The sequence below is a fragment of the Molossus molossus genome, unplaced genomic scaffold, assembly GCF_014108415.1.
Source record: "Molossus molossus isolate mMolMol1 unplaced genomic scaffold, mMolMol1.p scaffold_m16_p_19, whole genome shotgun sequence".
Taxonomy (NCBI): Eukaryota; Metazoa; Chordata; class Mammalia; order Chiroptera; family Molossidae; genus Molossus; species Molossus molossus.
The window spans coordinates 54,306,104-54,332,372 of record NW_023425354.1 but is presented as its reverse complement, the minus strand read 5'-3'; the positions used below and the strand labels follow the sequence as shown (position 1 = coordinate 54,332,372).

The window sequence follows — 26,269 nt, the reverse complement described above, 5'->3', positions numbered from 1 at the left end:
TGCCTGAATTTTCTTTCTAAAGCACAAACCTTGCCACTCTACCTTCCTGTTGGATCCTCCAGTGCTCCCCACTCCCTGAGGGTAAAGACAGACTACTTATTAGGGTACATGAAGTCGGCCATATCTACTCCCCAGCTTCTCCCTTCAGCCTCGTCCTCTGCTCCCCCCCTTGCTCCTGTACTCGAGCCACGAAGAACTGTTTACAGACACTCCACGCAACTTCACGCCGACCTCTGCCCACCTGGTCCCTCTGTCTGCAACGCCTTCTCCCCTCGATTCCATCCCCTCATGTTTGGCCTGATGACCAACCGTCTATACCGAACACAAAAACTCGGTTCCGTGATGCAGGCACTAGATGCTCCGTAAAGAACAGGGGTGCGTGTGCGGCAGGGAGTTGCAGGCCGGGCTGGATGCTGCGTGGCTCCGGTCTCCTGAGGGAGGGAGGGCCTGCAGCCAGAACAGCCTTGCGATGGGGATGCGGCCCCCGCCAAAGAGCCAGCTCAGAGACACAGGCAGCAGGACCACGGGGAAGCTGATGCTGAGAAGGCACCGCGAGGCGGAGCACAGGCAGCCAGGGTCCGGCAGTGGGGCAAGGGACAGGGCCTCTTCTGCTCCCAGCCTGCTTGCGCCACTGTCCCCAGCACATCTCCGAGTGGGCTCCTGGCTCAGGGCGCTGCCTGGGGTCTTCTCTGTCAGGCACAGGGCTGAGCACAAAGCACCCTGGGGTCACTATCTGCTCAGCAGGGGAGAGGGTAAGGCGCTGCTGGGTTACCCACACCCCAGAGGGAAGGTGTCTCTGCTCTCACCGGCTGGCTTCGCTGGGCTTCCTGCTGGTTGGCTGGTGGAGGCGGGAGGGCTGGGCCTGGGGATGCTCTCCCTGCTGATGGGCCACCTTGCCCTCCTTCCACGGAGGTTTGGGGTAGGGAGGGGTTTGCCTCCTCTGAAGTTTCCCCGTGTACCCCCGCCCCTGCACGTCTGGGGCTCTGCTCCTGCTCCGCTTTAGTGACCGGAGCTGTTGGCCAAGGGCAGGGTCAGGAAGCGCCCCAGCCTGCAGCGCCCTCTGGCTGCCGGGCGGAGGACAGACGGGCTTTACCAAGACCCTGGGCCGCCATCTTCGCCCCTCCCGGCCCGCGGCCTTCCCCACCTCGTCTGCACGAGGGCCTCCTCGGTTCCCTTCCGAGGCGGGCCCCTGCCTGGTGAACCCGGCTGGGGTTCCACTCACTGGGGGGCGCTCACCCCGGAGGGAACACTGGGCTCAGCCGGCGGCGATGCGTGGAGACCATGACGTAGTGGAGGATGACTAGGGACGGAGATGGGCTCACCGCCAGCTTCCTGCTGATGTATTTGGGTTTTGTTTTGTTTTGTTTTTATCCTCACCCAAGGACATTTTCCCCCCATTTTTTGTTCAGATGGAGTGGGAGGAAGAGAGAGAGAGAGAAACATGGATGTGAAAGGGACACATCGAGTGGCTGCCACCCGCACGACCAACCAGGACCGGGGACAAACTGCAACCGAGGTACATGCCCTGAGCGGGAACCGAACTTGGGTCTCTCTGGACCTCAGGCCGACGCTCTAACCGCTGAGCCAACCCGGCCAGGGCCTGCTGATGTATTTGAAAAGGGGGGGGTTGGGGGAGGGGGGAGAGACGGAGGGGGGGGGGAGAGAGAGAGAGAGAGGGACCGACCAGAAGCCAGCCTGACCAGGGCTCCCCTGAGTAGTGCGCCAGGAGATGGAGAAAAAGGTGAACATTCAGGACACATGGGAAAACAAAGACGGAGTAAAATCAGGAAGAAATAACAGTAACTCAGCTGGACTCAATTCTGGCCTTTTTCTTCACAAAATAGGCGAGCGCCACATCTAGCCTGGATCTTGTCCCAGGGGGTCGACCTCCCCACCCTCGCGCTGGTCTGTGACCGCAGCTCCTCCAGCTCCCCAGCCCCACCCCTGGCCAGTCCCCTACAGACACCCCTTCCTCCGCCACTGCCCCGCACCCACGCGGCCACTCGAGCGCCTCTGTCCTGGAGCCTTGCAGGCGCTCAGGGAGCTGTGGTCAAGGGCGGGGTGGGTGGAGCAGGGAAGGGCGCATATCAGGGAAGCAGGCTGCACACTTGGGGCGACAAGGCAGGCGAACCAGCTGGACCGGGTTGGGTGGGTGGTGGTGTGAAGACAGAGAAGGCAAATTCCAGAAACAGGTCGAAGCTTCGGGCTGGTGGCCTGGAGGTGCCTGTGGGTTGGTGCTGCCCCGGGGCAGTGACTGCTGGTTGATGACAGTGGTTGAAAGGCAGGTGTTTTCTCTCATGTAACCACATTATAAACAAACATCTTTCCAAATGGGTTCATTCTTGATTGTGGGCTAGCAGACCCCGTCCCTCTGACCACAGGGCCTCATGCGACCCCGGGGGCACCTACTCTGTGCCAACCATTACTTTGATGATGGGGATCAGGTGATGCAAAGGTGACGCGTATTCTATGGGAGAGACGGATAATAAATAGATAATGAGATAAATGTATGGACAGACATAGAAGGTCTGTGTCGCTTCAGTAAAGTCAGGAGAGGGCCCCAGGCAGCAGGAGCTGCGGTGACACTCCAGGTGGGGTGTCTTCCAGTGCTGGAGGAAAAGCGAGCCGGTGGGCAGGATGTGGTGGTGGGCACGGGGTGCAGGGCCAGGTTGCAGGAGGCCTCGCAGGCATGGTCAGGACTTGCATGGTGTTTGCAGTATGACAGGAAGCCCTTGGGGGTGAACAGGGAAATGTCAGGTCTGCCTGGCACCCTAGTGGGATCAGACTGGCTGCTGTGTGAAAAACACACGGGGGGGCAAAGCGGGAGAAAGATAAATTGGGAGACTTGTAGGCATATGGGAGATGGATGGTTAAACCAGGCTGGTGCAGTGGACGAGGTGAGCAGGGGTCAGAGGGCTAACCCTGGTGGTCTCAGTGATGGATTGCAGAGTGAGCGGGACCCAGCTGGGCCAAGCGGAATGCAAGCTCGGGTGGTCGCTGTCAGGTGGCTGGCCTCTCAGATGGTCTGTGACGTGCATGACAGAACCTGAGGGAGGAAGCGTCAGAGGTTCTTCGACCCAGAACATCTCCACATATTATACTTGTTTAGGAAACGGGCCAAAAGATGCTGGAAACTGTAACTGTCCAGCTCGAGGTCAATTCTGTTTGGGTTTCCAACAAAGTAGCATGTATATGGTTCCTAAACTTCTAGTCTAGGCAGATTAGTAGATAGAAGCTTAGTTTGAAGGTTTGACAGCTGATGGGTCAAGACCGAAGGTAGCATGCCACATGTCCAAGCCGACGGCTGGCCCTGTTTCCACTTGCTTTTTATTTGGTTGCCGGTTGGCTGGCACCATTGGTCCTACTAGACAGGGTGAGGAACTTTGTGGGTGATCACTGACTGGCCTCTGATTCCAGAAAAGAACCACGGCCACATCCCGACTCAGCCCTTCATTCATCAGATGAGGTGTGCTCTTGGACGTGAACATGTCATTAGAAGGGTCGTGTGAGACCTCTCTCCCCCAAGTCCCTCCTGCAGTCAGCTACACACATGCTGCCACTCAGTGTCAAGAGGGGAGGTGGACTGAGGACGGACACCCTCGCTCCAGCTGAACTCAGAGGACTGTCCCCTATGACACCAGAGGCAGCAGGCAGGAAAAGCTTTGCTCTGTTACTGGCACTGCCATTGGGCACACAAGTGCCGGGTTCCGGCTTTTTTGTGTAGCAAAGCAAACAGGAAGTGAGCATGTTGGGCAGGACGGACAGTAAAAGAACAGGCCATCGGAGGGGAATTCAGCCCTATACATCAGCGGTTCTCAACCTGTGGATCGCGACCCCTTTGGGGGTTGAATGACCCTTTCACAGGGGTCCCTAAGACCATCGGAAAACACATATTTCCGATGGCCTTAGGAACCGAGACACTGCTGCTCTATCCGTGTCCAGGCGGGTCTGCCCACACACAACATGAGGACCTGTGTTAAAGGGTCACAGTGTTAGGAAGGTTGAGAACCACTGCTATACATACTCAGAGCAAAGCAGTTGCCAATAATTTCACTTTTCTCCCCCAGCATTAGGGAGCAGGTTACACAAAGCACATTTGAAATGCCATGAGGAAGGTGTTCCCACTGGGCAAGGCAGACCCCGTTTTTACATCTGGAAAACAGATGATCCTGGGACCAGGCAGTGACACCTTCCATCAGAAGCAGACCCTGCGGTAAAATTTGGTTTCATCCTTAACTGACACAGCAGTTTTACTACACGTGTAGGGAGTTGGTACTGTATTTCCAGTGCCAGAGAAACACAATGTTAAAAAGCATGTTTATAAAAAAGCTGATTAAGAAATCAGTACATCCTTTTAATTACTTGGTTTATTTAGAATAACCAAATTCCGAGTGAATTCCTGTTTCTAATCTCAAGCCCCGTTCTGTAGGCGTGGCCCCTACCGAGTCAGGGCCGCCAGGCCTCGTCCTACACTCACAGCGAGGCCTGAAGGCCTGAGGCCCACACTTCCCAGACTGCACACCCGACCACTGATTCCACGTGAGGGCTGGGAGGCAAAGGGTTCTGGCTAATAGGTTTGGGAAACTCCAAGGTAAGGAAACTCAGATTTCAGATTTTTGACTTTGCGTCTTCCTAAGGCCTTACTGTATATACATGTGCCTAGTGACTCCTCGAGACAGCTGAAGTAGGCATTATCTCCCGAAGATTCTCTGGGACATGCGCTTCGCCCCATGGGCGTGCAGGCCCTATGGAAAGGCGGGCAAAGCCAGAGCCTGTGGGCAGGTGTGGAAATGAGGACCCAGGACTTCCATCCAGGTGACTGTGCTGGCCGGGCTGCTGGGGCCACGGGAGTGTGACTTCCACATTCCACCCGGAACACAGAGCACAGGGTGCCTTCAGAGGTGTGAGAAGCAGTGAGGAGTCGGTGATGAGGAGAGGAAACTGAAGAGTCCGTCGGGTCTGAGTACTGAGAAGCCCGGTCTTCTGGTGTTGGGTGGACGGCAGGCCACTGGTATCATCTGAGCAGAAGGACAGGTCAGAGTCCCCAGGGAAGGTTTCTTCAGCGATGGTTTTGAAGGACAAGGGCGGACTGGACAATTGTGAGCGAAGGGAGGGTGGGGGCAGGTGTTCCTTCCTGTTCTGGGTGCACAGGTATCAAACAGCCAGGGCGCTCACCCCGACCACCTGCAGGGAACTGTCCACGAGCCTGCCTCCCAGTCCTCTGCTAGCCCGTGACAGTGAGTCACATGCTATCAGTGTTACCCGGAACCACCCCAACTCAGTACAAGATGATTAAATAAAATCTCAGCACACACCCCTGTTCTTATGTACTCATTTACTGCAGCAGAGAAAGAGACTGAAGCGTTGTTACAAGTTTCAGGGCTGCGACAAGTTGTAGATGCCCTTCCTGACATTCTGGGGCCATGTTCCCCGCGGTGAGTAACCTGGACACAGCCGGGAGCTAACATTTCAGATAAGTAGAAACAGGATCAGATGCTATCTGCAATCGCTTTAGAAAATTTTTGAGGGAACAGGCATATTGCAACAACCGTGTAAATGTCGTTCAAACTTTCCAAATGAATTCCTACAGGAGGCAGCCTTGCCCTGGAGACTGCGTAATTAAAACACCCTGTTAAGCTTCAAGACCTTCAGGCAAATGGAACTGGACGGTGGACAAGGGGTGAACGTGACGGGCTGATGGACCCGCAGGTGATGAGGTCACGCTGGCTAAGGGGAACACACAGCTCCCGAACCGGAAGCTGCCCCGCCAGGAGTCCACCTTGGGCTCTGGCTCTTAAGGCTGCCGGATGTGTGGAGGCTAATTTCTGAATTCAGAGGAGGCCAGGATGGAAATGTGTTTCTCACTAGAGGGACATGAGCCATGTGGGCTGGTGGCCCAGCTCACCTTTTCCTGATTTCCCTCCCCATACGGGCCTGAGCACCTGTGCGGCACGGGAGCTGATGGGCACGCGGGCTGAGGAAACAGCCCAAAGCGAGCCGGAGGGGTTTCCGGCACTGCCCTTCCAGGAAGCAATGCTTCACACACCTCCTGTATTTTAGACCGAGCTATAAAGATTCCTTTGATTCCTTGGAGTTTCTGAAGTGCTGACATGTAGTGGGGGTGGACAGGGGCTGGCAGTCCAGCCCGAGATTCCCTAGGCAACCGTTTGGAATTCTTCCTCCGAATGGCATGCAAAGCCCATCCTTGGTATTCTATGATCGTCTGAGGGAATATGCGGTATGTGGCCGAGAGTGTGCATGGGGTAGAGAAAGCCGGAACTGGGGCCTGGCTCATTCGCAGGGAAGGGGGTGCTACAGCGTGATGTCCCCTGACAAGGTCCTCGAGGGGCCTAAGGCCACGAACTGCAGGGATCAGAGTATGAGTGCTTGCTCTGTGCGCCCGGCTGGCAGGTGGGTGTGTGTGTGTGTGTGGGGGGGGGGGGGCGGAGGCCACTTGTTCATCTACCTGAGGAAAAAAGCAATAGGGGAGAGGTTGGGGGAAGAGATATGTCAAGACCCTCAAAGAGGGAGATTCTCTCTGTATTCATCTACTGAGCCAACGCACTTCTCACCTGGAGAGCATTTTGGACATCACCATACAACACTGCTGCGTGATCACTGAGCACCGATCGTTTCGCAACCAGCCTTGCACTAAACCCAGTGATTGCTCTGCTCCTGCTCCGGAATCACCACAGTAGTCTTGCCTAACCGCCAAGGGGAAAGTGCGTTCCCGGTACGTTTGGTTTTTCCCCACATGCCAATGTGGTTTCAACTCTGCGGCTCCGCCGTGTCGCCTTCCTCGCCCGGCGGCCGCTTGCAGGTGAGCATGAGGAGCAGGAGCAGGGGCAGGTGCCACAGGCTACAGAAGAACAGCTTCCTGGAGCTCCTCCGGTCCGCGTCCCAGTAGAAGCGGAGGCCGAGGTAGGAAATGTACAGGTTGATGGGGAGGGAGATGACGGGGAAAGTCCACGTGGTGACGTCCAGGACGGGGGCTGCCGTGGACAGTGCGATCAGGGCCAGGCAGTGGCGCAGGGCGACGCGCCGGCACAGGGCGGGGTGAGTGACGGACATCATGCAGTAGCCCCCCCGGGAGTAGTCCTCTCGGAGGCCCCAGCTCAGCGCGTTGAAGTGAGGGAACTGCCAGGAGTAGAGGATTCCTCCCAGAAGAAAGGCTCCTGTGCAGGGTTAGGAGACAAGAGGTAAGCAGACGTTGTCGTCAGGGGTTGTGACAAAGTCAGTGTTGTTCCTAAGGCATCTCTGCCAGCTCTGTTCTCATCTCCGCCTGCCCAAGTCAGCCTGGCAGGTGGGGAGCCGAAAGCTCTCCAAACCGCGCCCCCTTCTCACCGCAGCAGGGCAGCCCCTGCATCTGGGGTGGGCTGTCCTACTGCATGACTTTGCGTACCCGTGGCTCCTGCCCACCCAGTACCCCGTGTCCCAACACAGGGACAAGAGAAGCCCCATGCACTTGCAAACGTGTTCAGGGAGCCCAATGGGCCCGTGCTGAGCCCTCGGGGGGGGGGGGTGCACCGGCAGCGGGTGCACGTCCACTTGGCCCTCTGGACAGGGCCCCTCTTCAGGGCAGTTGGTGGCTCCAGGCTCAGCACTGACAGAAAGGACCATAACCAGGCCCACATGGGCCGCCCTGGCTTTTGTCTGTGAACTGACGTACTATTTCACCCTGACGGCTGGGCCGTCCAGGGCGGGTGCTCGGCACACTGCCCTCCCGTTCCCCAGAGCCTGCTGATGTGCAGGCCGGAGGTGCCAGAAAGTGTCCGTTGAATGAACGGACTGGCGTGAAGGAACCAGATCCCGGAGCAGAATGATGACTTGTGTGTGGCTTTGCAGTCTTCAACAAGGACATGTTAGCACCCTGAGCACCAGTGAGTAAGCACTACATGTGACTAGTTCACCTCATCAGTCCTGCCTGTAGGGCTGAGGGTCAGTTCATACTCATTAAACCAACGGATCGGATGATGATCAGTCTTTCAGAGGTAGACAAGTTCACAGGGAGCCTGTCTCCGGTCTCAGGTGGAAGCTGGGCTCCGGAGGACACTGAGCCACCTCCCACACGTCCCAGGGCAGGCGCTCCTGCCCTTACTAGCTGGAGAGGCGGTACTCCGTCACGTTTCCCGAGCACCAAGGAGTGGCCAGCCCTGGGCTCGGCACTGAGGATTCAATGTGCGCAGGGAGCTGCGTGTGTCCCCGAGGCGCCGAGCTCACCGTCACTGAAGGCCACACTAGCGGTCGCTCATCGCCCCTGAGTGCTGTGCAGGGAGAGCACCTGCCATGAGCCTGCAGCACCAGGGTGGCCAGCCCGGGAGGAGAGGCTTCCCAGGGAAAGGGCGTCTGAGCTCAGCTCCCAGGGAGACGTAAAGGAGACCAGAGAAGGATCTGCAAAGGCCTCAGGCGGGAAGCTAGGTATTAAAAGGTTAATAGATGTGGTAGGATTCATAGAGTTGTAGAGCAGAAGATAAAAAGGCCACTTTTACCGTGCGATACCGTAGAAACCAGAACCAGAGAGGCAGGCTAGTGGCCGGAGTGCCGAGAACTGGGAAGGCCCAGCTCCCGGCGGCAGGCGGCGGGCGCACAGACTCTGCACCGGCCCTGCAGGCGCGCTGAGGGCCCTGTGCCGGCAGAGCAACAGGACACCGCCAGAGACCTCGGCGTGGGAGTGGGGGCGCGTGGACGGTGCCGAGGGGCCCTGAGGGCGGAAGGGCCAGGCAGGTCTGGAGGACCCCCGAGGAGACGGGGAGAAGAAAATGTGGCGGAAAGAGGGTGGGCCTTAGAGAAGTCGGGGGCAGAGGATGTGTGTCCTGGGTCAGGGGGGTCAGGGGAGGGCAGCGGCAGGGCAGCTCCTGTGCCCGGGAGCCCTGGCAACTGAGAGGGCATGGGGACGGGCGGGGGCGGCTCATGGGGGTGGCTTCGGGCGTGTCCGGCCTGGGTCCTGGGAGACCTCGGCGGCGGCTAGAACCAGGCGGCGGTGAGGTCTGGGCTGGGCCAGGAGCCCTGCGGGACCACAGCGGCCCATCGCGAATGATGTTCCACGTTCCTACCGGAATGTGAACCCCTGAAGATGTCCACGTCCTTCGTGTGTCCGGCGGGCGGAGGACAGCAAGCGCTCCACCTGCCGCAGGCGAGGCCGCAGGCCCTGGAGCCCGCGTGAGGCTGCTTCCGCACAAGCGGTCCCCGGGCACCGTTTCCAGCACTGACCTGGGGGCCCAGACGCCGGCGTCCGCGCCCCACCTCCTCCTCCCTCGGGAGCCTCTGGATGCCCTGACTCGGGTCTGGGGGTTCCTGACCAGAGGCCCAACAGTTTACTGACCCCAGGAAGCACCGTGCTGCACAGAGGCTGAGAATTTATAACCACAGGCCCATTTCCGGTGATGAGGCGTTTAAGCCCTGGTCTGTGGGGCTGCTCAGGAAAGAGGCAGGGCTACTGCTACACAGGCCTTGAGCAGCTGAGGTAACTCCAGCCCTGGGAAATAAGTCTGGGCTCCAAGGCCCCGGGGCTGTCGAGCCGGAGCCCAGAAGGGTGAGCAGGAACGAGTCCCTCTTCTGATCTGTTTTCTGACAGTGTGACCTGCAGGGTGTCAGTGGCCAGGCATCCAGGTCCCCTCAGAGGAAGATGATGATTTCATTCATCTTGTTTTGGGCAGAAACGTACCCGGTTCTGAATTAAGTTGATCAGGCAGGTGTGGCATATTGAGTAGAACTGCTCAGGTGCTAAAGATCTGAGAGGGATGGGGCTACTTTCATATCCACTGGTGGTTTCCTGTGGGCTCTTGTAAGTCAATCAGTTCCTTCCAATATGGGAGGAAATATAACCAACACTTGATGTTAAGGTTCCTATCTTAGTAGAGGTGTTGTCAAATCCCCCAAATCTATGCTAACCCTGTCTGTAAATAGCATATGGATGTATCTTAGTTCACACACACATTCTTCAATGTTAATGACAATGGTAACAGAGGTGGCTACACCGTGTTGGGAAGGAGATGACCAGTGTCCATCTCATGCCAGACACCATTATGGATGCTACACAGGCAGTGGGAAGCAGACAAAGCCCTGCTTACAGTGAGGAGGGAGAGACAGAGATAAACACAAGTAGCAGTGATGAGGGTTATTTACAAAATCAGAACAAGGTGACAGTGTGGGGACCACCTGAGACCAACTGCTCAGTGAAGGCTTTCCCCAAAGTGACATTTCAGCCATGACGCGACTAACTGGACACAGAACTGCTGTCTCTAGGGATGGGTGCACAATGAGCTACAAGCACATGCTGGTTGGAGTGAGAGGGAGCTTTTCAAGAGAGCAAATGCTACAGATCTTTGGACGCAGTCCCATTTATTTGCAGATTTGTTCTCCCAGGTTACAAGTGGATTTATGTAAATTATTTCCTTGAGATGGCGTCTCTGCAAACCACAGCCTAGCCTTGTCTCTCGCTTTTTATGGCGGAAAGAGACTTGAAAACTAAAAAAAATATATCAAACCCAGACATTCTTTTTGTTGTTGTTGTTCAGACAGAGTGGGAGGGAGAGAGAGGAAGAGAGAGAAAGAAACATCGATGTGAAAGGGACACATCGAGTGGCTGCCACCCGCACGACCAACCAGGGCCGGGGACAAACTGCAACCAAGGTACGCGCCCTTAGTGGGAACCGAACCCGGGTCTCTCTGTACCGCAGGCTGACGCTCTAACCGCTGAGCCAAACCAGCCAGGGCCCCAGACATTCTCGAGTCCTACAATCCATTTTTTGTCCACTCGAGGTGGTGTTCCAGCCATGATCATGCAAACCTTATCTTACTCACATGCAAAAAAAGCATTCAATGCAAGCAAAGTGGTCTTCCTGTCTATCAGTCAAACCTGTCCACACACACACTTTGGTCCTAGGCTGGCCAGGTTGTGAGAATGCATATCACAAGGTTACAAATCGTCTACCAACCCCCATCCACACACAGAACACTGTCAAGTCCTGTTGGGAGACACTTCAGGCCTCTCCTGGGAGGGCTTGGAGGCTGGAGTGAGGGAGGGGAAGCTACCGGATAGGGCTGGAGGTTAGGATGGGACCCTCCCCAAGCAGTGTCCCCCAGCATAGCAGGTCACCCCTGGATGGTGGGTAACAAATGACAGGGGAGCCCAGCTGGCGTAGCTCAGGGGACTGAGCGTCGGCCCATGGACTGAGAGGTCCTGGTTTGATTTCTGGTCAGGCCGCACTCCTGGGTTGAGAGCTCGATCCCCAGTAGAGGGTGTGCAGGAGGCAGCTGATGATGTTTTGCTCTCACGTCAATGTTTCTATCTCTCCCTTCCCCTCTCTCTAAAAAACAAGTAAAAACATATTTAAAAACAAATGGCAGGGGACAAGTGAGGAGTGCAGAGGGTGGCCGCCCTGGTGACTCACTCAGGTGGGGAACTCCAAGGACACGCACAGGTGAGACTGTGCACAGTGGAGACACGCAAAGCTGTACTTCTGACACATGCCAGCTAAGTGCTGTGGCTGTTGTGCCCGAGGCACTGTGTGCAGGAATTATGCACATGCTCTCCAAAGCTCACAGCAACCTCCCCGGACCGTTTCACCCTCCTCTCGCAAAGGAGAAGATTAATTCACTTGCCCAAGGGTATTCCTCACAGTAAACCAGCCCTTCTAGAAAACTTGCCACATACTGACCCACATTAGTAACAGCAGACTGCTGGGTGGCGATCCCCATGCCACTGGGCTGAGTAGAGGGGCGCTTGCTGGAAGGAGGAAATGCAGAGGCACTTGCCAGTTTACGTGTCCTGGTACCTAGAAACGAGGCGAGTCTCAGTCACAGGCATGCCTCCTTCGGCTGTGCTCCAGACACCGCGATTCTTACAACTGAAGGTTTGTGGCAACACTCGATTGAGCAAGCCCACTGGCACCATTTCCCAGCACACACAGATGATGTGGACATTTTTAGCAATAAAGCATTATTTATTTATTCTCACCTGAGAATATGTTTGTTGATTTTTTGAAAGAGAGAGAAGCATCGATGTGCGCCCCAATTGAGGATCAAACCTGCAACCGAGGTGTGTGCTTGGCCAGGAATCGAACCTGCAAGCTTTAGGTGTACATGACGATGCTCTGACCAACTGAGCCGTCAGAGATTCTCAGGGCACAGGGTCACTCTGTGGCTCTGAGCACGATGCATGCGGAACAGCCCCCCAGCTCCCGAGCGGTCGTACCGGGACGGTGTGCAGTCAGGACAGCCTCAGCACAGGAGGGACGAGCAGACCGAGCTGTGTCCAGTGGAGAGAAACAACCTCCGTGATGACTAGGCGCGGGGGAGGGAACAGGAGCAGTCAGAGTCCAGCATCTGTTTTGTGGTGGGAATGGCAGTGCAAGGGCAAACTCCGCTGGGAATCCAGACCCGAAATGGTTAAAATATCAGGCCCAGATGGGTTTTTCTCCTCTTTCTCAAAAGCCCCCCTCTTAGTGTGCCAACTGGAGTACTCTGTTTTGCTCAATACACATTTTCCAGTTATGCTTCTGCTCAAAATAACAATTTAAAAATCATTTTCAGAAGAGTAGCGCGCCGCTCTCCCTGCGAGAGGAAGTTGGGTATGGGTTTGGCTCATGTCACAATGAAAGGGCTTCAGAAATCGCAGCTTAGCCTAAATGGACTGTGATCAGAAAACCGCCCCCACACAGTTCTACTTGACCGGCTGCAGCAGCCTCTGCTCATCTACAAGATGGAAAACAAATTACTCTCTTCATCAAGATAAGGTGAACTAGAACAGGAAGCCTTGAATTAGTCCGGGGGCTGAGGTGGACCACCTTCCCTGTGCCCGGAAACAAAGCACTCAGTTTACTCATTCAAAAGCCACCCCCCCCCCCCCCCCGCCTCACCCCCAGAGCAGTCAACAAATACTCAGTGCGCCCCCTGCCAGAAGGAGCAGTCTGTTCCCAAGGCCGGGTCTGGAGGGCACAGGCGGGATTACAGCCCAGGTGCAGGGCTTGTGGGAAGCACACGGGAGGAAGACCAGAGTCAGCCTGGGAGAGGCAGGAAAGCTTTCCTGGAAGCAGCGATTTGTAAACTGAGATCTGAAGAGTCTCAGAGTTTCGATGCCTACATATAAACTATGCATTCTCTGCTTCTATTAAAAGCATTATCTCTTTTTCCTACCTAACTGTGTATCTGAAAGAAATGTCTGCTGTCTTTACTTTAATGGAATATTTGTTGGTCTATGAATATCGAAAATACAGAAAATCTGTGAAATAGATGGCATGTCTGTGGGCAAGGTTTTCTAGGGGACAGCAACTTCCTGAGGCCAAGGTGCCAAAATCCCAGCTCAAAAGCAACACCAGAGACTATGCCGGTGTCCAGGGCGAATTTATTTCCCTCGGCACAAAGGGCATGTTCAAGAGCACATCTGCTCTGCTGCGCGTCTGCCGCTGCAGAATCCTTACCTCACGGCACCCCGCTCAGACCATGGGACATAGTAGCAGGGCACGGCTAACCAACGTCTTCCCAGTGACTTTGAAAATACATGTACTTCCAAACTCTCAAAACATCTGTCCATCACGTCCACACCACACTGCCTGGGGAGAACGCCCTCAGGGCCACCTCTGCTCACACCTGGAGATGCTGTCCCGGGCACATTCCACCACTCTGCTGGCGAACAGAGCCAAGGCAAATCGAGCTCAGCGGTTCTCCAAGAGAATGGCCACAGAAACTTCCAGGTTGGAGCTCTGACTCTATGTGTCCCTCCAAGAAAACGTCCTCTGGAACTGAGTTCACTGGTTTCAGCTGAGGCTCTTACAGTCGGTCACTGTTCTTCACTGTCCACGCCTGGCCTGGAAAGGATGAAGAAACTCGGCTCCAGTGAACCTTGGTGCTGGGTTCGTGCTTCCCTCCCAGGACGACAGGCCCCCTCTCCCTGTGCCCTCGCAGCTTGTCCGTTCCATGACTGGTTACATCTGTGCTGTCAGGGTCACATGGTCATGTAAACGGGGGGCCAGCTAGGGAAGCAAAACCAAACCCAGAGCTTCATGCTCACAGATCTCAATGCCTTTCTTTTGAGGGTTAACACAAAGGAGTTTGTGAAACAGATCGGCCTCAACAGTGCAATAGACTTCCATGGCACTGCAGATAAAGGGAAGAGGATGTGGGCGCAGCTTATCGACTGCGGAGACACAGAAGGCGAGATTAAAGTGCTCGGGACTAGGAAACGCTGTGTGGCAATGACTGCGGGCTCCGGGAGAAGCCCTCGGAAGTGACCTGGGAACAATGAACAGGCACAGATGCCCGCCCTCCCTCACCTGACCGCACCCCCCCCCTCCTCCCGGTCCAGCGGCCACCTGGGGTTTCATTTGAAGGGAAAGACGAGGGTAAAGGAAGCACCAAGCTCTGACTCTGAAAAAGTGCCCCTGTCCTCTTCCCGTCTCACCATCCCTGAGGGGGCAGTTTCGAGCACCTGTGGTTCTCTACACACTCACAGGCACCACAGCTCACCCGGAAGTCGTTCCATCTTTATCACCCGATACGCGTTGGTTCCTTGTGCTGACCAGAGGTCCTGTGCCAGGCACCCACCAGGCTGCCATCCCAGGCGTCAGCCATCACTTCCTTCAGGAAGGCACCGGCCCAGCTCCCTGGAAGCTTGTCCCTTACAGTCAGCCCAGCACAGCTGCCGAGAGGAGCACGCCGAGTACCCAGTCGGCCTGTGGCCACATGGCCGAGCTCGGTCCAGCAACGTATTCCCAAAACCTTCTTTCCGCCTTTTGGGTTTTTGTCTTTGAAGAAAACAGGGCTCTAAATACTGTTTGGTGTGCCATTATTCCCATGAAAACATTCCTTGTTCACTCTGTCTTTAAAAATATCATTTATGTCCTGGCTGGTTTGGCTCAGTAGTTGGAGCATCGGCCTGCGGACCAGAGAGTCCCAGGTTCGGTTCCCGCTAGGGGCACGTACCAAAAAATATATACATAATTTATCTTACGTAATCTGAAGCTCTAAGGCTAGTTATGAGAAAAATCTCACACAAGACGAACACACTCATTTCGAGTGAGTCCAGCTGAGGCAGCACAGAAAGGGCGTCGTAACAGCGCTCGGGTACCCAGGGCCGGGCACTCGGCAGCCCGCGCGTCTGTCTCCTGGATGAGGAAATAAATTGTCTCTATCCTATTTTCTTAGCCTGGTATAAAGAAGGTAAATAAAGTGCAACAGTATTTGACATTTTGTAGTTTACCAGCTGAGGCTAAAAAAACTCCTTCTCCTTTGTTACTAAAACCATTCATCTCCAAATGTCACCTGCTGGTAAGAGGCCGTTTCTAAGCCCTCGTTTGTAACTGAGTGTTTCTGACATAATTAATGTTTACCCCACAACGACATCTGAATCAGCTCTGCAGACGGTCACCCCGGTTCAGGTCATAAACTCCCAAGACCCAGGGTTTATTCAAATTTAGGAAAATTACAAAACAGAACCTGAGCCTTTAAGAAAAGGGGGTGATAGAGAGGTGGCCTCGGCAAGGAGCAGGGAAGACTTGAACCTGAAGCACAGAGAAGCAAACAGACTCAGATGAACACTGTTGGGAGGCCCAGTGCACAGACCCGGCCTGCTTGGGGCTGAAAAGTCTGAGGTGTCCACACCCCGAGCTCGGGCCCTGCCAGGTCACGGCCCTTCCTGCTGTCCCCTGCGAGCAGACTCCAACCCAGCACTTCATTCCTGAGACACCAGCTGGCCGGAGCAGGGCCAGCGCGCAGTCCACTCGTGGCCTCCCTGAGTCTGACTTGGTAAGCATCTTTAATATTTTCCAGTGACAGCAGTATAACTTAAAAAAAAAAAAAAAAAAGGCAAAGTAATTAGGCAGGCGGGGGGCCAAGGCCGAGCCTAGGAGGGAAATGGAGGCAAGCAGAATAAATACCATTCTAATGACGACCTTGACCACACAGCCACCAAGAGCGCTTCCCGGCTGGACAGTGTCTGATAGCACAGCCCTCCCGCTGACAGCTGGGATCTGCTCATGGGAGTGAGGAGCCTGGCTCACAGCTCTCTGTGCGGCCACAAAGTAGCAAAATGCAGAGCAGCTAACTGTTAGAGTGCAAATCCCCACCTCGCCTGTCAGCCGGCCTGCTCCCGGAGCCGCACGACCGGAGGGGCCGTGCAGGAGGCACGCCTTTGACCCATACCACTGGGTATCTAGAACAAGGAGAAACCGGGTTTTCCCTACTGATAGGAAAACATCAAAACAATAAAGTGGCCGAGGGGGGAAAAAATCAGAGCCCAAAGGACCATCCTACCCTCATTTGATGTTTTATGAAGAGGCAGCAGACCCTCTTCAGTGCCTGGGCCTCTGGGGGCTTCACTGGCCCAGTACCCACCACTAAAACCACAGACGATCTAGGCACCAAGACGCGGGAGAAGGTACCTCTGAACATCCATTTCCTTACTTCACCAGCCACTGGGATGCCTACCATTTTCTCTCTCTTTTTTTCTCAATCCTTACCGGAGGATATTTTTCCATTAATTTTCAGAGTGGGGGGGGGGGGAGGGAGACACAGACGTGAGAGATACATTGACTGGTTGCCTCCTGCATGACCTCAGCCAGGGCCAGGGATCAAGCCTGCAATCCAGGTACGAGTTCTTGATGAACTGAACCAGTGACGAGGGTCTGAGGGCTGACATTCTAACTGTTGAGCCAACCGGCCAGGGCAAGGGACACGCACCATTTCTACAGCTGCTTATGTCCTACCCTCTCTCTCTAGGCAGCGCCCTCGAGCCAGGGCCCGTCTCACACCGCGCTTAGCTGCTTCCTCTCCAGTCCTGCCACCATCTCCTGAGCCCCGGGAGAGGGCTTCTGCACAGGTATACATGACCAGAGACCGACGGTGCCGGTATTTGATGCCCTGGCTGAGCAGCCAGGGAAGGTGGGGCAAACGAGTGGAATATGCAGTGGACCCCCCTTCAGACATTTACCCTTCATGCCCACCTGTGCTTCCTCGGTGCTCACAAGCTGCTCTTTCAAAGGACGACCAGGTTGATGCTTCGCGAACTACTCAAAGGATGAAATTTTGACTAGGGAAGGGGGGCAGGCCTAGGACACGGAGAGCCCTGCTGGAGAGGGGAAGGAGTGGCCAGGAACTGAGAGGACACACAGAGGCAGGCCTGCGGATGTCCAATACCACGGAAGCAACAGCCTGTGCACACCGTGAAATCCTCCTCAAGTGGACACCCGCTGCTTCCTGCTTAAACCCCCAAGGCGTCCTCACTGCCTTTCAAGTACACATTCCACAGGCGGCAGCTCCTCTCGGATCAGGTCCCCAGCCTCACTCCTGCTCCGGCTCCCTGCCTTCAACCCTGCACGTACACCTCCCTGTTCTGGGACAGCACGTTCCCCTCTCCAAGTGTACTGTGACTCAATTTGGAAGTCAGTATGCTCCAAAGCCTTCTTAGATCAGCTCGCAGCCCCCTGAAGGCCCTCCCTGCTAAAGCTCGCTCAGCCAACTATTCGAGTACCGGCCTGCCTCTCCCTGGAGACGCTGAGTGAGACATGGTTTCCTGAGGACTGGGTTTTAGTATATTTGTATCTCTCAGTGCCCAGCACACAGTAGGCCCTTAATTGACCCTGCACAATGAAGCCGTGTATGAAGGTGGTGAGCCCTGCTGTTCCTAGTCCAGGCTGTTCCACTGACAGGGTGGTCCCCCAACCCCCTCATGCCCTCCCCTACCCCCCTTCTCTTCCTTATTATCAGTATAGTTCAACACAATATTCCAAAGACTTCTCTACTCACAGGCTTCTCCAAAGTGATCAGTCTTTGGAGGTTCAAATATACAATGGTTTGGAGATACCACTGAAGAAAGGAAGCATCTTGGGCCATTTTATTCTTAGAAGGGTTCTTTCAAGCAAACAAGTCCCCTAAGAACTCAGATGAGAGCTGTCACCTCTGATGCGAATACAAATGACACCATTAGTGCATCCCTGTGCCATCTGCCTCGCCCCCTGCCCCATCCCCAGGCATTTCCAAGGTGTTCTAACAGCTAGCGCTCTGTGGTTCCACCCGTGGGCATCAGCAGCGCCTGGGAACTTGTTAGAAGGAGAGTTCTTGGGCCCTGCCCAGACCTGCTGAATGAGAAGTTCTGAGGCAGGACCCAGGAGCTGTTCCGGCAATCCCAGGGGATCCCCCTGCACTGAGCCAGCAGCACAGGGCGGTCCCACACCGCGCCCTGGCACTGCATGTGCGAACGCACACGAGGAAAAGGGAATGCAGGCCCATCAGTGTGTCCTCCTGGGTGGACCTGTCGCAACGACCTTTCTCGAGGACACAACTGTCTCCAGTCTGCGCTGTCAACGGGGCAGCTGTGAGCCACATGTAGCTGTGAGCATTTGGAATACAGCCAAAGGGACGAGACCTGAATTTCTAAGTTTAAATTTAAATGTGAAGAGCCGCATGTGGGTGCTTGATTAGACAGTGCAGTTCTGGAAGAAGGCAAAATTGCATAAAATCCCCTTCAACCCAGTTCCTAAAATCCTGGTAATAAAATCTTTAAACTAGCTTCCTTCAGGTGCCTTGCTGCTTTGTATCGCTTCCTCCTGAAACCTTTGCACAGATGATGCTCAGCAAATATTTGGCAATTGACTGTGGGTTAACCTAGCCTTGTCCTCTGTAAAACGGAAGGATCTACACACTCATTCATTCATACAAAGAGTTCCTGCTCATCTCAAGTTTGCTCAATGTTTGGAAACTTCTTTTGAAGCAGTTGGAAGCACTGTGTAAGGTAGCATCAGCCTTCTGTATAAACTTGACGAGGCTTTAGGTGTACAGTGTGGTCTGTGGTGAATCAGAACCAGGGCAGTAAGCCTTGCTGTCACCGTGCGTCTTTACGAACTACGGAAAAAGTGTGGCAGACACCCACCTCGAACGCCGCCGAGGACCTGCTCCCTGTGGTCGCACAAGCCCTCAGTGCCAGGGTCACTGCAGGGAGAGGATGGTCTCGTGTTTCCAGATACGTATTTTCAACCTGCTACTTTAAACAAGGTATAGCCTGGCTCTTGGCTGTCCCTCACTAGTGAGTTTGTACATAGTGATTAAATTGGGGTCACAGAAAGACTGTACCCCACATTTTACTTACAGTGTGTGTCTATCAGCAGCTTAGCCAAAAACAGACTGTCCCTGAAAGTAAGGGCCCCTGCTGAACGTGCACTCCTAAGTGGGAGGGCTTTGTCCAAGCTCTTTCTCTCTCTGGCTGACATCTGCTGAGGCCCAAACTCTTCACAGAAACTGCTGGGAATATGACAAGGGCATCAAGCCCTCAGCAAGAACCTAGGTCCCAGGGCCCTGCACAGCCGAGGTGACCAAGTTCTCCATGGCCCTGGATTCGACTGCCCTCCTCTGTCTCCAGTGACACCTATTCCTGCAGCAACTCGACCCTGACCCCGGCCTTGCCTGGGATTCTCTAGACAGAACAGGCAGTTCTGGGTGCCTCGTGCCTTACGCCAGCTGAGAGGAAACTGAGTAGGGTCCCGGCATTCCTGACTGGGGACAGGCAGATGGCCTGGAGCAGGGCATCCAGGGGGCGGCAGCAGTAAGTACTCGGTGTGGAGGCCGAGAGCCCTGCATGGCTGGGCATCCTCCAGAAAGGTGTGGAGAGTCTGGGGAGGGAGTTAGGATCAAGTCAAGGTTGAGGCTCCAGGCAGAAATGAGGAGGAGAAATCTGACCAGGAGTTTGGTAGTATGCAGGTGTGCTCTTTAAATTCAAATTGTAAACCGGGGAAAAATTCAGACATCACCTAGTCCAGGGGTGCCAAACCCACACGGTCCACCCTGACCTCCCTCAGCCAAGACGACATCACATTGAACCCAGCACTCTTTCCTGCTGAGCCTGGAGGCACCCCAGTCTTCAGAACAACAGCCAGGTGACAACTACTGCTCCGAGTTTGCACACCAGTAAAATTTCATGACCTTTCTTGATCTGTAGTAATTTGCCCACTGTATAAATGAGGAATACTTAATAATAATTCATTCACTCCTCACGACTCCTTGAGAAGGGACCGTTAGGAGCCCCTCTGGGGAGGTAAGGAGAAAAGAGCATAAAGGGGTCGTTCCGAAGGGCACCAGCTGTCGAGGTGCTGCTGGCTCGGAGCCCGACACCCGCTCCAGAGCCCGGCTCCAGGCTCTGCTCCGCGGGGACAGAGCCTCCCACACGGCCGGCCGGCTGGCGGGTCATCACAGGCCAAACAAGCCTGTGCATGTCAGAACACTGAGTTTGTAGGTTCTCGGGATGGCACATTGACGGGACATCAGACCCACCTGAGACAGTGTGGCGAAGGCGCGGTCCCCGCCCTGCGCTCGCCACACCGGAGCCCGAGCGCCCGCGCGGAGTTCAGAGACGCGGCTTTCGGGGCAGCGTTTACGATCAATGCCTTTGATCTCTCATGTGAAAAATATGTACTTACATGTACTGCAGGCAACCTCACCACTTCCTTCCTAAGTGTCGGTCAAAACTCTAATTACTTGACTAATTAGACTGTGAAACTTCCCTTGCAGATGGTAAGAATGGGCTATTTCACCCCGCAAATTTAGTTGTGACATACCACCAAAAAAAATGTAGAAATGTCTCAAAGGTTTTATTGTAGACAGCATGAACAATTTAAGCAAATCATATAAAAATAAATTAGAAACTAATGAAAATGGCCTGTTCTTGCACAGAGGGAAATGCCGGGTCTGTGGGAGGACAGAGCCAAGGCAGCAGGCCTGCCGACGAGGGAGCGTCCGGCACAGGCGAGTGGAGCCCGGGACCAGACACCTCCACCTGGGGGACACCCCCAGTGAAACACCAGGGCCGACTTGATTCCTGAGTTTTCGGTACTTTTAACTGCACCTGTTGTTACGGGCGGGGCCGCTCGCTTCCTGTTTTCCCTCCCACGTTTCCAAGCCTGAGAGAAGCCAGAGGCAGTCACCCGTCAGGTGCGCACTCACCGTGTTTCAGACTGCCCCGTCTGCACTCGCGAGGAGGCGGCCCCGAATCAAACAGACTCCACACCAAGTCCTGCAGTTCAGGGCAGGAGCGGTCTGTCCTGAAGAGCTGCTGAGCTCCTGGACGGGCGCCTGCGCCAGGGGTCGGGAGCAGACGCGGGGACGCGGGAGACACTCACCAGCATCGAGGCTGCCAGTGGCTGCCGTCCAGCCCATGACAGGTGGGATGGCCCCCACCACAGCTCCGACCCAGGTGTTGGCAATGCTGACCCTCTTCAGTGGGGTGTAACAGCAGGTGTACAGGAAGATGTTGAAGAGCCCCAGGGCTCCTGTGAGTGGGTTCACCCCCCAGGTCAGAAGGGCAACTCCTGGAACAGCACAGCAAGTGGCAAAGGACACAGCTAGCAGCGGGCTGGAAGAGAGCAGAGAACACAGAACACGGTCACTCTCAACCCATTAACCAGCCGTGCGGGATCGACGCTGATGAGAGAGTCATCTGCCCCATCTGGCGAGCGACCGGGAGGCAGGCTGGCTTCTCCCTGTTCTGGGGCATCTTCTTCAGCAAACGTGAAAGGGGAGCTCTCCCGCTCTTCTTCATGTTGCTGGCTGGGGGCAACCTTAACAGAGTTAGGGTCAGAGTGGCCTCGACCGCAACCTGGGTCCTGTCCGTCCTGGCCTCACTTCGCTCATCTGTACAGAGGGATGATCACCTAATTACCTCTGACATCTCCTCGGAGGGCTGGCGCGAGCCCCCCCACGCCCGCGGCGCACAGGGTTGTCTGACAGTCAGTGCGCAGTACGTGATAGCTATGGAGAAACCACTCGACACAACACTGTGAGACCCGGGGGAAACAGCATCTTAGTTCCGGGAGGAGCTCTGCCCCGCTACGTGTACTTTATTTCAAAGCCGCCCCTACTTAGCAGTAGCGGCCACGACTGCGGCCTGAGTGCAGCTCTCCGGGCGAGCTGCAGGCTGGGCCCGGCACCAGCTCTGTGCCCACAGTAAGCACGGGCTGCTCGCGGGGCCAGGGCCCCTGCAGTTCAGTGCCCGCACCACAGCTCGTTCACACACACGGGACCTTCAAGAGGAGGTCACACTGTGTAAGTAAAACTATGAAATGGTGATGATTGTAAGGCTGACTCTCAAATGTTTGAGTAAACTTCGTGTAGAATCTTGTGGAAGACCTTTCGAATGTGTACAAAGATTGGATCTGCTCGTTCCTGATTACATGCATGTTTATTTCTTCTTTCTTAAGAAACCAAAGGTGACTCCACTGTGCCCCCTCTTTTCGGAAGCCATAAGGCTGCCCCTGAGCAAACCGTCCCCACAGAGCCCAGGGACCCACCGGTGTGCCGCTTCTCGGAGCTCGGGCTCTGGCAGCGGCCACTTCCCCAGGAAGATGCCCACCCAGACACACACACACGAGGTCATACCCTCTGTTCACAGGGCTGCAGTGTTCCCATGGCCAGAGAGAAGGCCTGTGTTATAACCCTGCCCCTTTAGGAAAAAGACTAACTTTCAGAGAAGGATGACAAGTTAGAACTCAGTTGGGAACGGGGCTCGGGGAGCAGGAGGGCCCAGCAGGTGGAAGTACCCAGTGAAGCCAGGGAACAGACAGAGCTGGAAGTGACTTGGAGAATACAGGGACCACTGGAGACAGCACCCGCCAGAACAGTGGTGACGGAACCAGAGAGCACACAAGGGAAGTGCTGTCAGACGCCTGTGAAGGAAGAACCACGAACGCCCCGAGAGGCTTCTTACTGCATGTCGACCCTGAGGGTGAATTTCCTCCCCCAGTCCCGGCTACCTACCCCTTCCAGACCCTGTGGTCGTTACATCCACAGACCCAACTCTGGCACCCTCGACCTTTATTCTGCCCCTTCCTTCCATCATTCCCACCCTGACGATCCGCACTGCTAATCTGCTAAGGACCTGCTGTCTCCACTCCTGCTGGAGAGAGCCCTATGATCAGCTGATCGGCCACGTCCGGGATGGTAACTGCTGTGCTTGGTGGCTCCCTTTCCCATTCCTCACACGCGGCTGTTTTACGTCCCCTCCAGCTTTCTCAAGTCTCCAGACTTACTCTGGCCCCTGATACCCTCCACAGATGTCCTTCCCTCTTACATGACAGTGACAAATACCCTCATCCTTACTGCCTGACCTTCCTCCCACTGGGGGGAAGAGGACATCTTCTCCACTTTTAAAGATAAACTCTCTTCTTTTGCTCAAGTTTAATCTCCTCCCAAATGGGTCTTCAGCTTCTATCTCCATTGTCATCCTCTGATCACTTCATTCCTATTTCCCCCGAAGTTCTTACTATCCCCCTTCAGCCCCAAACACCCCGATGGAGTAGACTACCTAGGTTCCTACTTCCTCCACTCCTCAATTACCTGTCTGCTCCCAGCTCTCTCTCACCACCTACCGAAACGGATTTCTCACCTGGCTCCCCAGTAAAGCACGTGATATAATTTCCCAGCGCAGTTAGGACGATGCCTCTGAGCTGTTCCACTTCACGTGTGCCCAGCAAGAGTTCAGACGGCTGAAAGCAGGGCAAATACTGTGTCTATTCTTCTTTCAACCATGCAGTTTACAGCGTGTAAAAACAGACCACCCCCCATGGGATTCTAAAGAGCTAGTTTTATTTTGGGCCAGAAAAAAATGCTCATAAACATGTTTATTTTTCCTCAATTGGACCTTGTGTGGAAAAAAAAAAAAGGTTGTTCACCCCTTCTCCAAGGTCTGTGGCAGCCAGTTGTGTTCAAAAGCACGGGGGTTATGAAAAGTCCTCTTAGAAAGGCTCACGTGCATTTCATTTACTGAGACAGGCAACTGTATGTGGAAATTTAATTTCTGACCCTTCTCAGAATCATAGAAGATCATGAGGCTTAATTTTGGTGTTTAAATCAGTGTGCTCAGGGCCATGGAGAAAAACTGAGCAGGTTGACAAGGCACGTGAAGGAAAATGAGAACACCGCCCAGGGAGCCATGATCACTCCCAGCACCAGGCCCCTCGCGGGGCTCTGTGCTGAAGCCCTGGCCTGGCAAACTGCGGGGCTTTCTCCTTTAGGGGCAAAGGTGCTCCAAATGCAGACTCCATGAAGTTTATTTTATTTATTGATTTTTATTTCTTTTATACTCACCCGAGGACATTTTTTGCATTTATCTTCAGATAGAGCGGGAGGGAGAGAGGGAGGAAGAGAGAGAAACATCGATATGAGACAGACACACTGAGTGGTTGCCACCCACACGACCCCAACCAGGGCCGGGGACAAACTGCAACCGAGGTACGTGCCCTTAGCGGGAACCAAACCCAGGTCTCTCCGGTCCGTGGGCTGACGCTCTAACCGCTGAGCCAAACTGGCCAGGGCCATGAAGTTTATTTTGGTGATGCTTTATTTTTCCTAAAACATACAGTATAAAAGCAATCTATGTTCATCTTAGAAAACTTGAAACTACCAAAAATCCCAAAAAAATTCCAAACTGGTTATTCAGGAAAACACACTGGTTTCTTTCTTTTTAGCCTTTTCTTAATAATATGTCTACCTAAAAAAATAACTGAGAACATCCTGAATTGTGGTTTTGTTACTTAATTTCAATATATCTTAATAGTTTCCCTAAGCTAGTTTCCCTAAGCCATTAAGAATTCTTTTATATCTTCATCATTAATAGTTACACAGTGGCCCATTCTATGGATATACCACAATTAATTCCATCAATATGCCCTGCTAGGATACTTCCTATTTTTCCATTTCTTTAATTAGAAATAATGTCAGGATGAATATCTTACAGACAGACAGTTGTTCAGAGCACTGATCAGGATAATTCTGGAGATAAGTTCCCTGATGTGAGACTGTTAAGCCAGACCTCAGGGATTTTGACCTGCACGCCGTCCACGCTCCAGAGTTTACGCTAGTCTACACCTCCACTGGCTGCACTGGAGGAAGCTTTTCCAGAACCTGGGTCTGGAAAAAACTATTTTTTATTAAAAATAAAATAAAAATGAACAAAGTGAAACTTATTTACTGAGATAGTATTATCCTCATTTTACAGACGAGACCCTGAGAATCAGTAAGTAAAATAACTTGGAAACAGGACCTGCAGGGATGTTTCCTTGTTGGCGCATGTGGGGCACATGGTGTACTACGACTTACGGGTTCACTTCCTTCTGCCGAGAGCCGGACTCTGCAGGCTGGTTGCTTTCGGCTGGAGCGCACTCCTGTTGGGTTTAAGAGTTCCTTCAGCTTACCCCACTGTGGAAATACTCTAACTTTCTGCTGCATCCCCTGACATGGAAATGATTGGAAAGCACTAAATTAAAGAAAAAAGAAGGAGACCAGACCTGGATGTAACTCCTTGGGAGCTGGGAACACTTCTGCTGGAGCGGGAGTTAACCAGGCGGCGCCGGCCAGTGGGCACGCCAGAGGAAACACGTCTGAGGCTGGACAGCGGCGGGGCGGGTGGGGTGCACAGGGAAGGTCTCCAGGAGGCGGTGATGCTCCAGTGGAGAACAGGCGGATGGTGGGAGGTGGGCAGTGAGGGCAGGGGAGCGAGTTTCAGCCGGGAGCAGTGTGTGAGAAGGCCAGAGGTGAGAGCATTGCATGGCCCCCCTGGAGTGCAGCACGAGGGCAGGGGTCAGAGGGCAGACAGGTGAGAAAGGCCACATTAGACATCTGAACACTGCCTCTGGGCACACGCAGGGTCAGCAGTTTCCTCGGGTTTCTCAATGGGGGAAGACAATGATCAGATCTGCTTTTCAGAAGGATCCCTGTGCCTGCCATGCTGGCCAGCAAAATGGACATGCGCCCATACGCCTCACAGGAGGAGTTCACCTCAGGCACTTTCGAGGAGAAGGAATCACGCACACACTGCCACAGAATGCTTATCAAATGCTGGTTGAAAGAGACAAACCCACCTAGCTAGTTCTTTTTTAAAAAATCTTCACCCAAGGATATTTTTCCATTTATCGTCAGAGAAAGTAGGAGGGAAGGAGGGTGGGAGGGAGAGAGAGAAACATCGATGTGAGAGAGGCTCATCAATTGGTTGCCTCCTTCAGAGCCCCAACTGAACCACAACTGAGGTACGTGCCCTTGACTGGAATCAAACCTGTGAGAAAAGGGGACTCTAGTACACTGCTGGTGGGAATGCAGACTGGTGCAGCCACTGTGGAAAACAATATGAAGTTTCCTCAAAAAATTAAAAATTGAACTTCCATTTGACCCAGTGATCCTGCTTCTAGAAATATACCCTAAGAAGCCTGAAACACCAATCAGGAAGAATATATGTACCCCCATGTTCATAGCAGCACTATTTACAATAGCTAAGATCTGGAAACAGCCCAAGTGT

General features: G+C 54.2%; 1 protein-coding gene across 1 annotated transcript in view; it reads right to left on the bottom strand.

The window, feature by feature from the left end:
• Positions 1-6,487: 6,487 nt before the first annotated feature.
• LOC118634936 (protoheme IX farnesyltransferase, mitochondrial) overlaps positions 6,488-26,269 on the bottom strand; it is a 123,109-nt gene continuing 103,327 nt past the window's right edge. Inside the window, exons 6-7 of the mRNA XM_036269775.1 lie at positions 21,105-21,337; positions 6,488-7,175 (exon numbers count right to left, since the gene is read on the bottom strand). Coding sequence (XP_036125668.1) covers positions 6,769-7,175; positions 21,105-21,337 — 640 coding nt within the window. The 3' untranslated portion in view covers positions 6,488-6,768. The remainder of the gene's footprint in view (positions 7,176-21,104; positions 21,338-26,269) is intronic.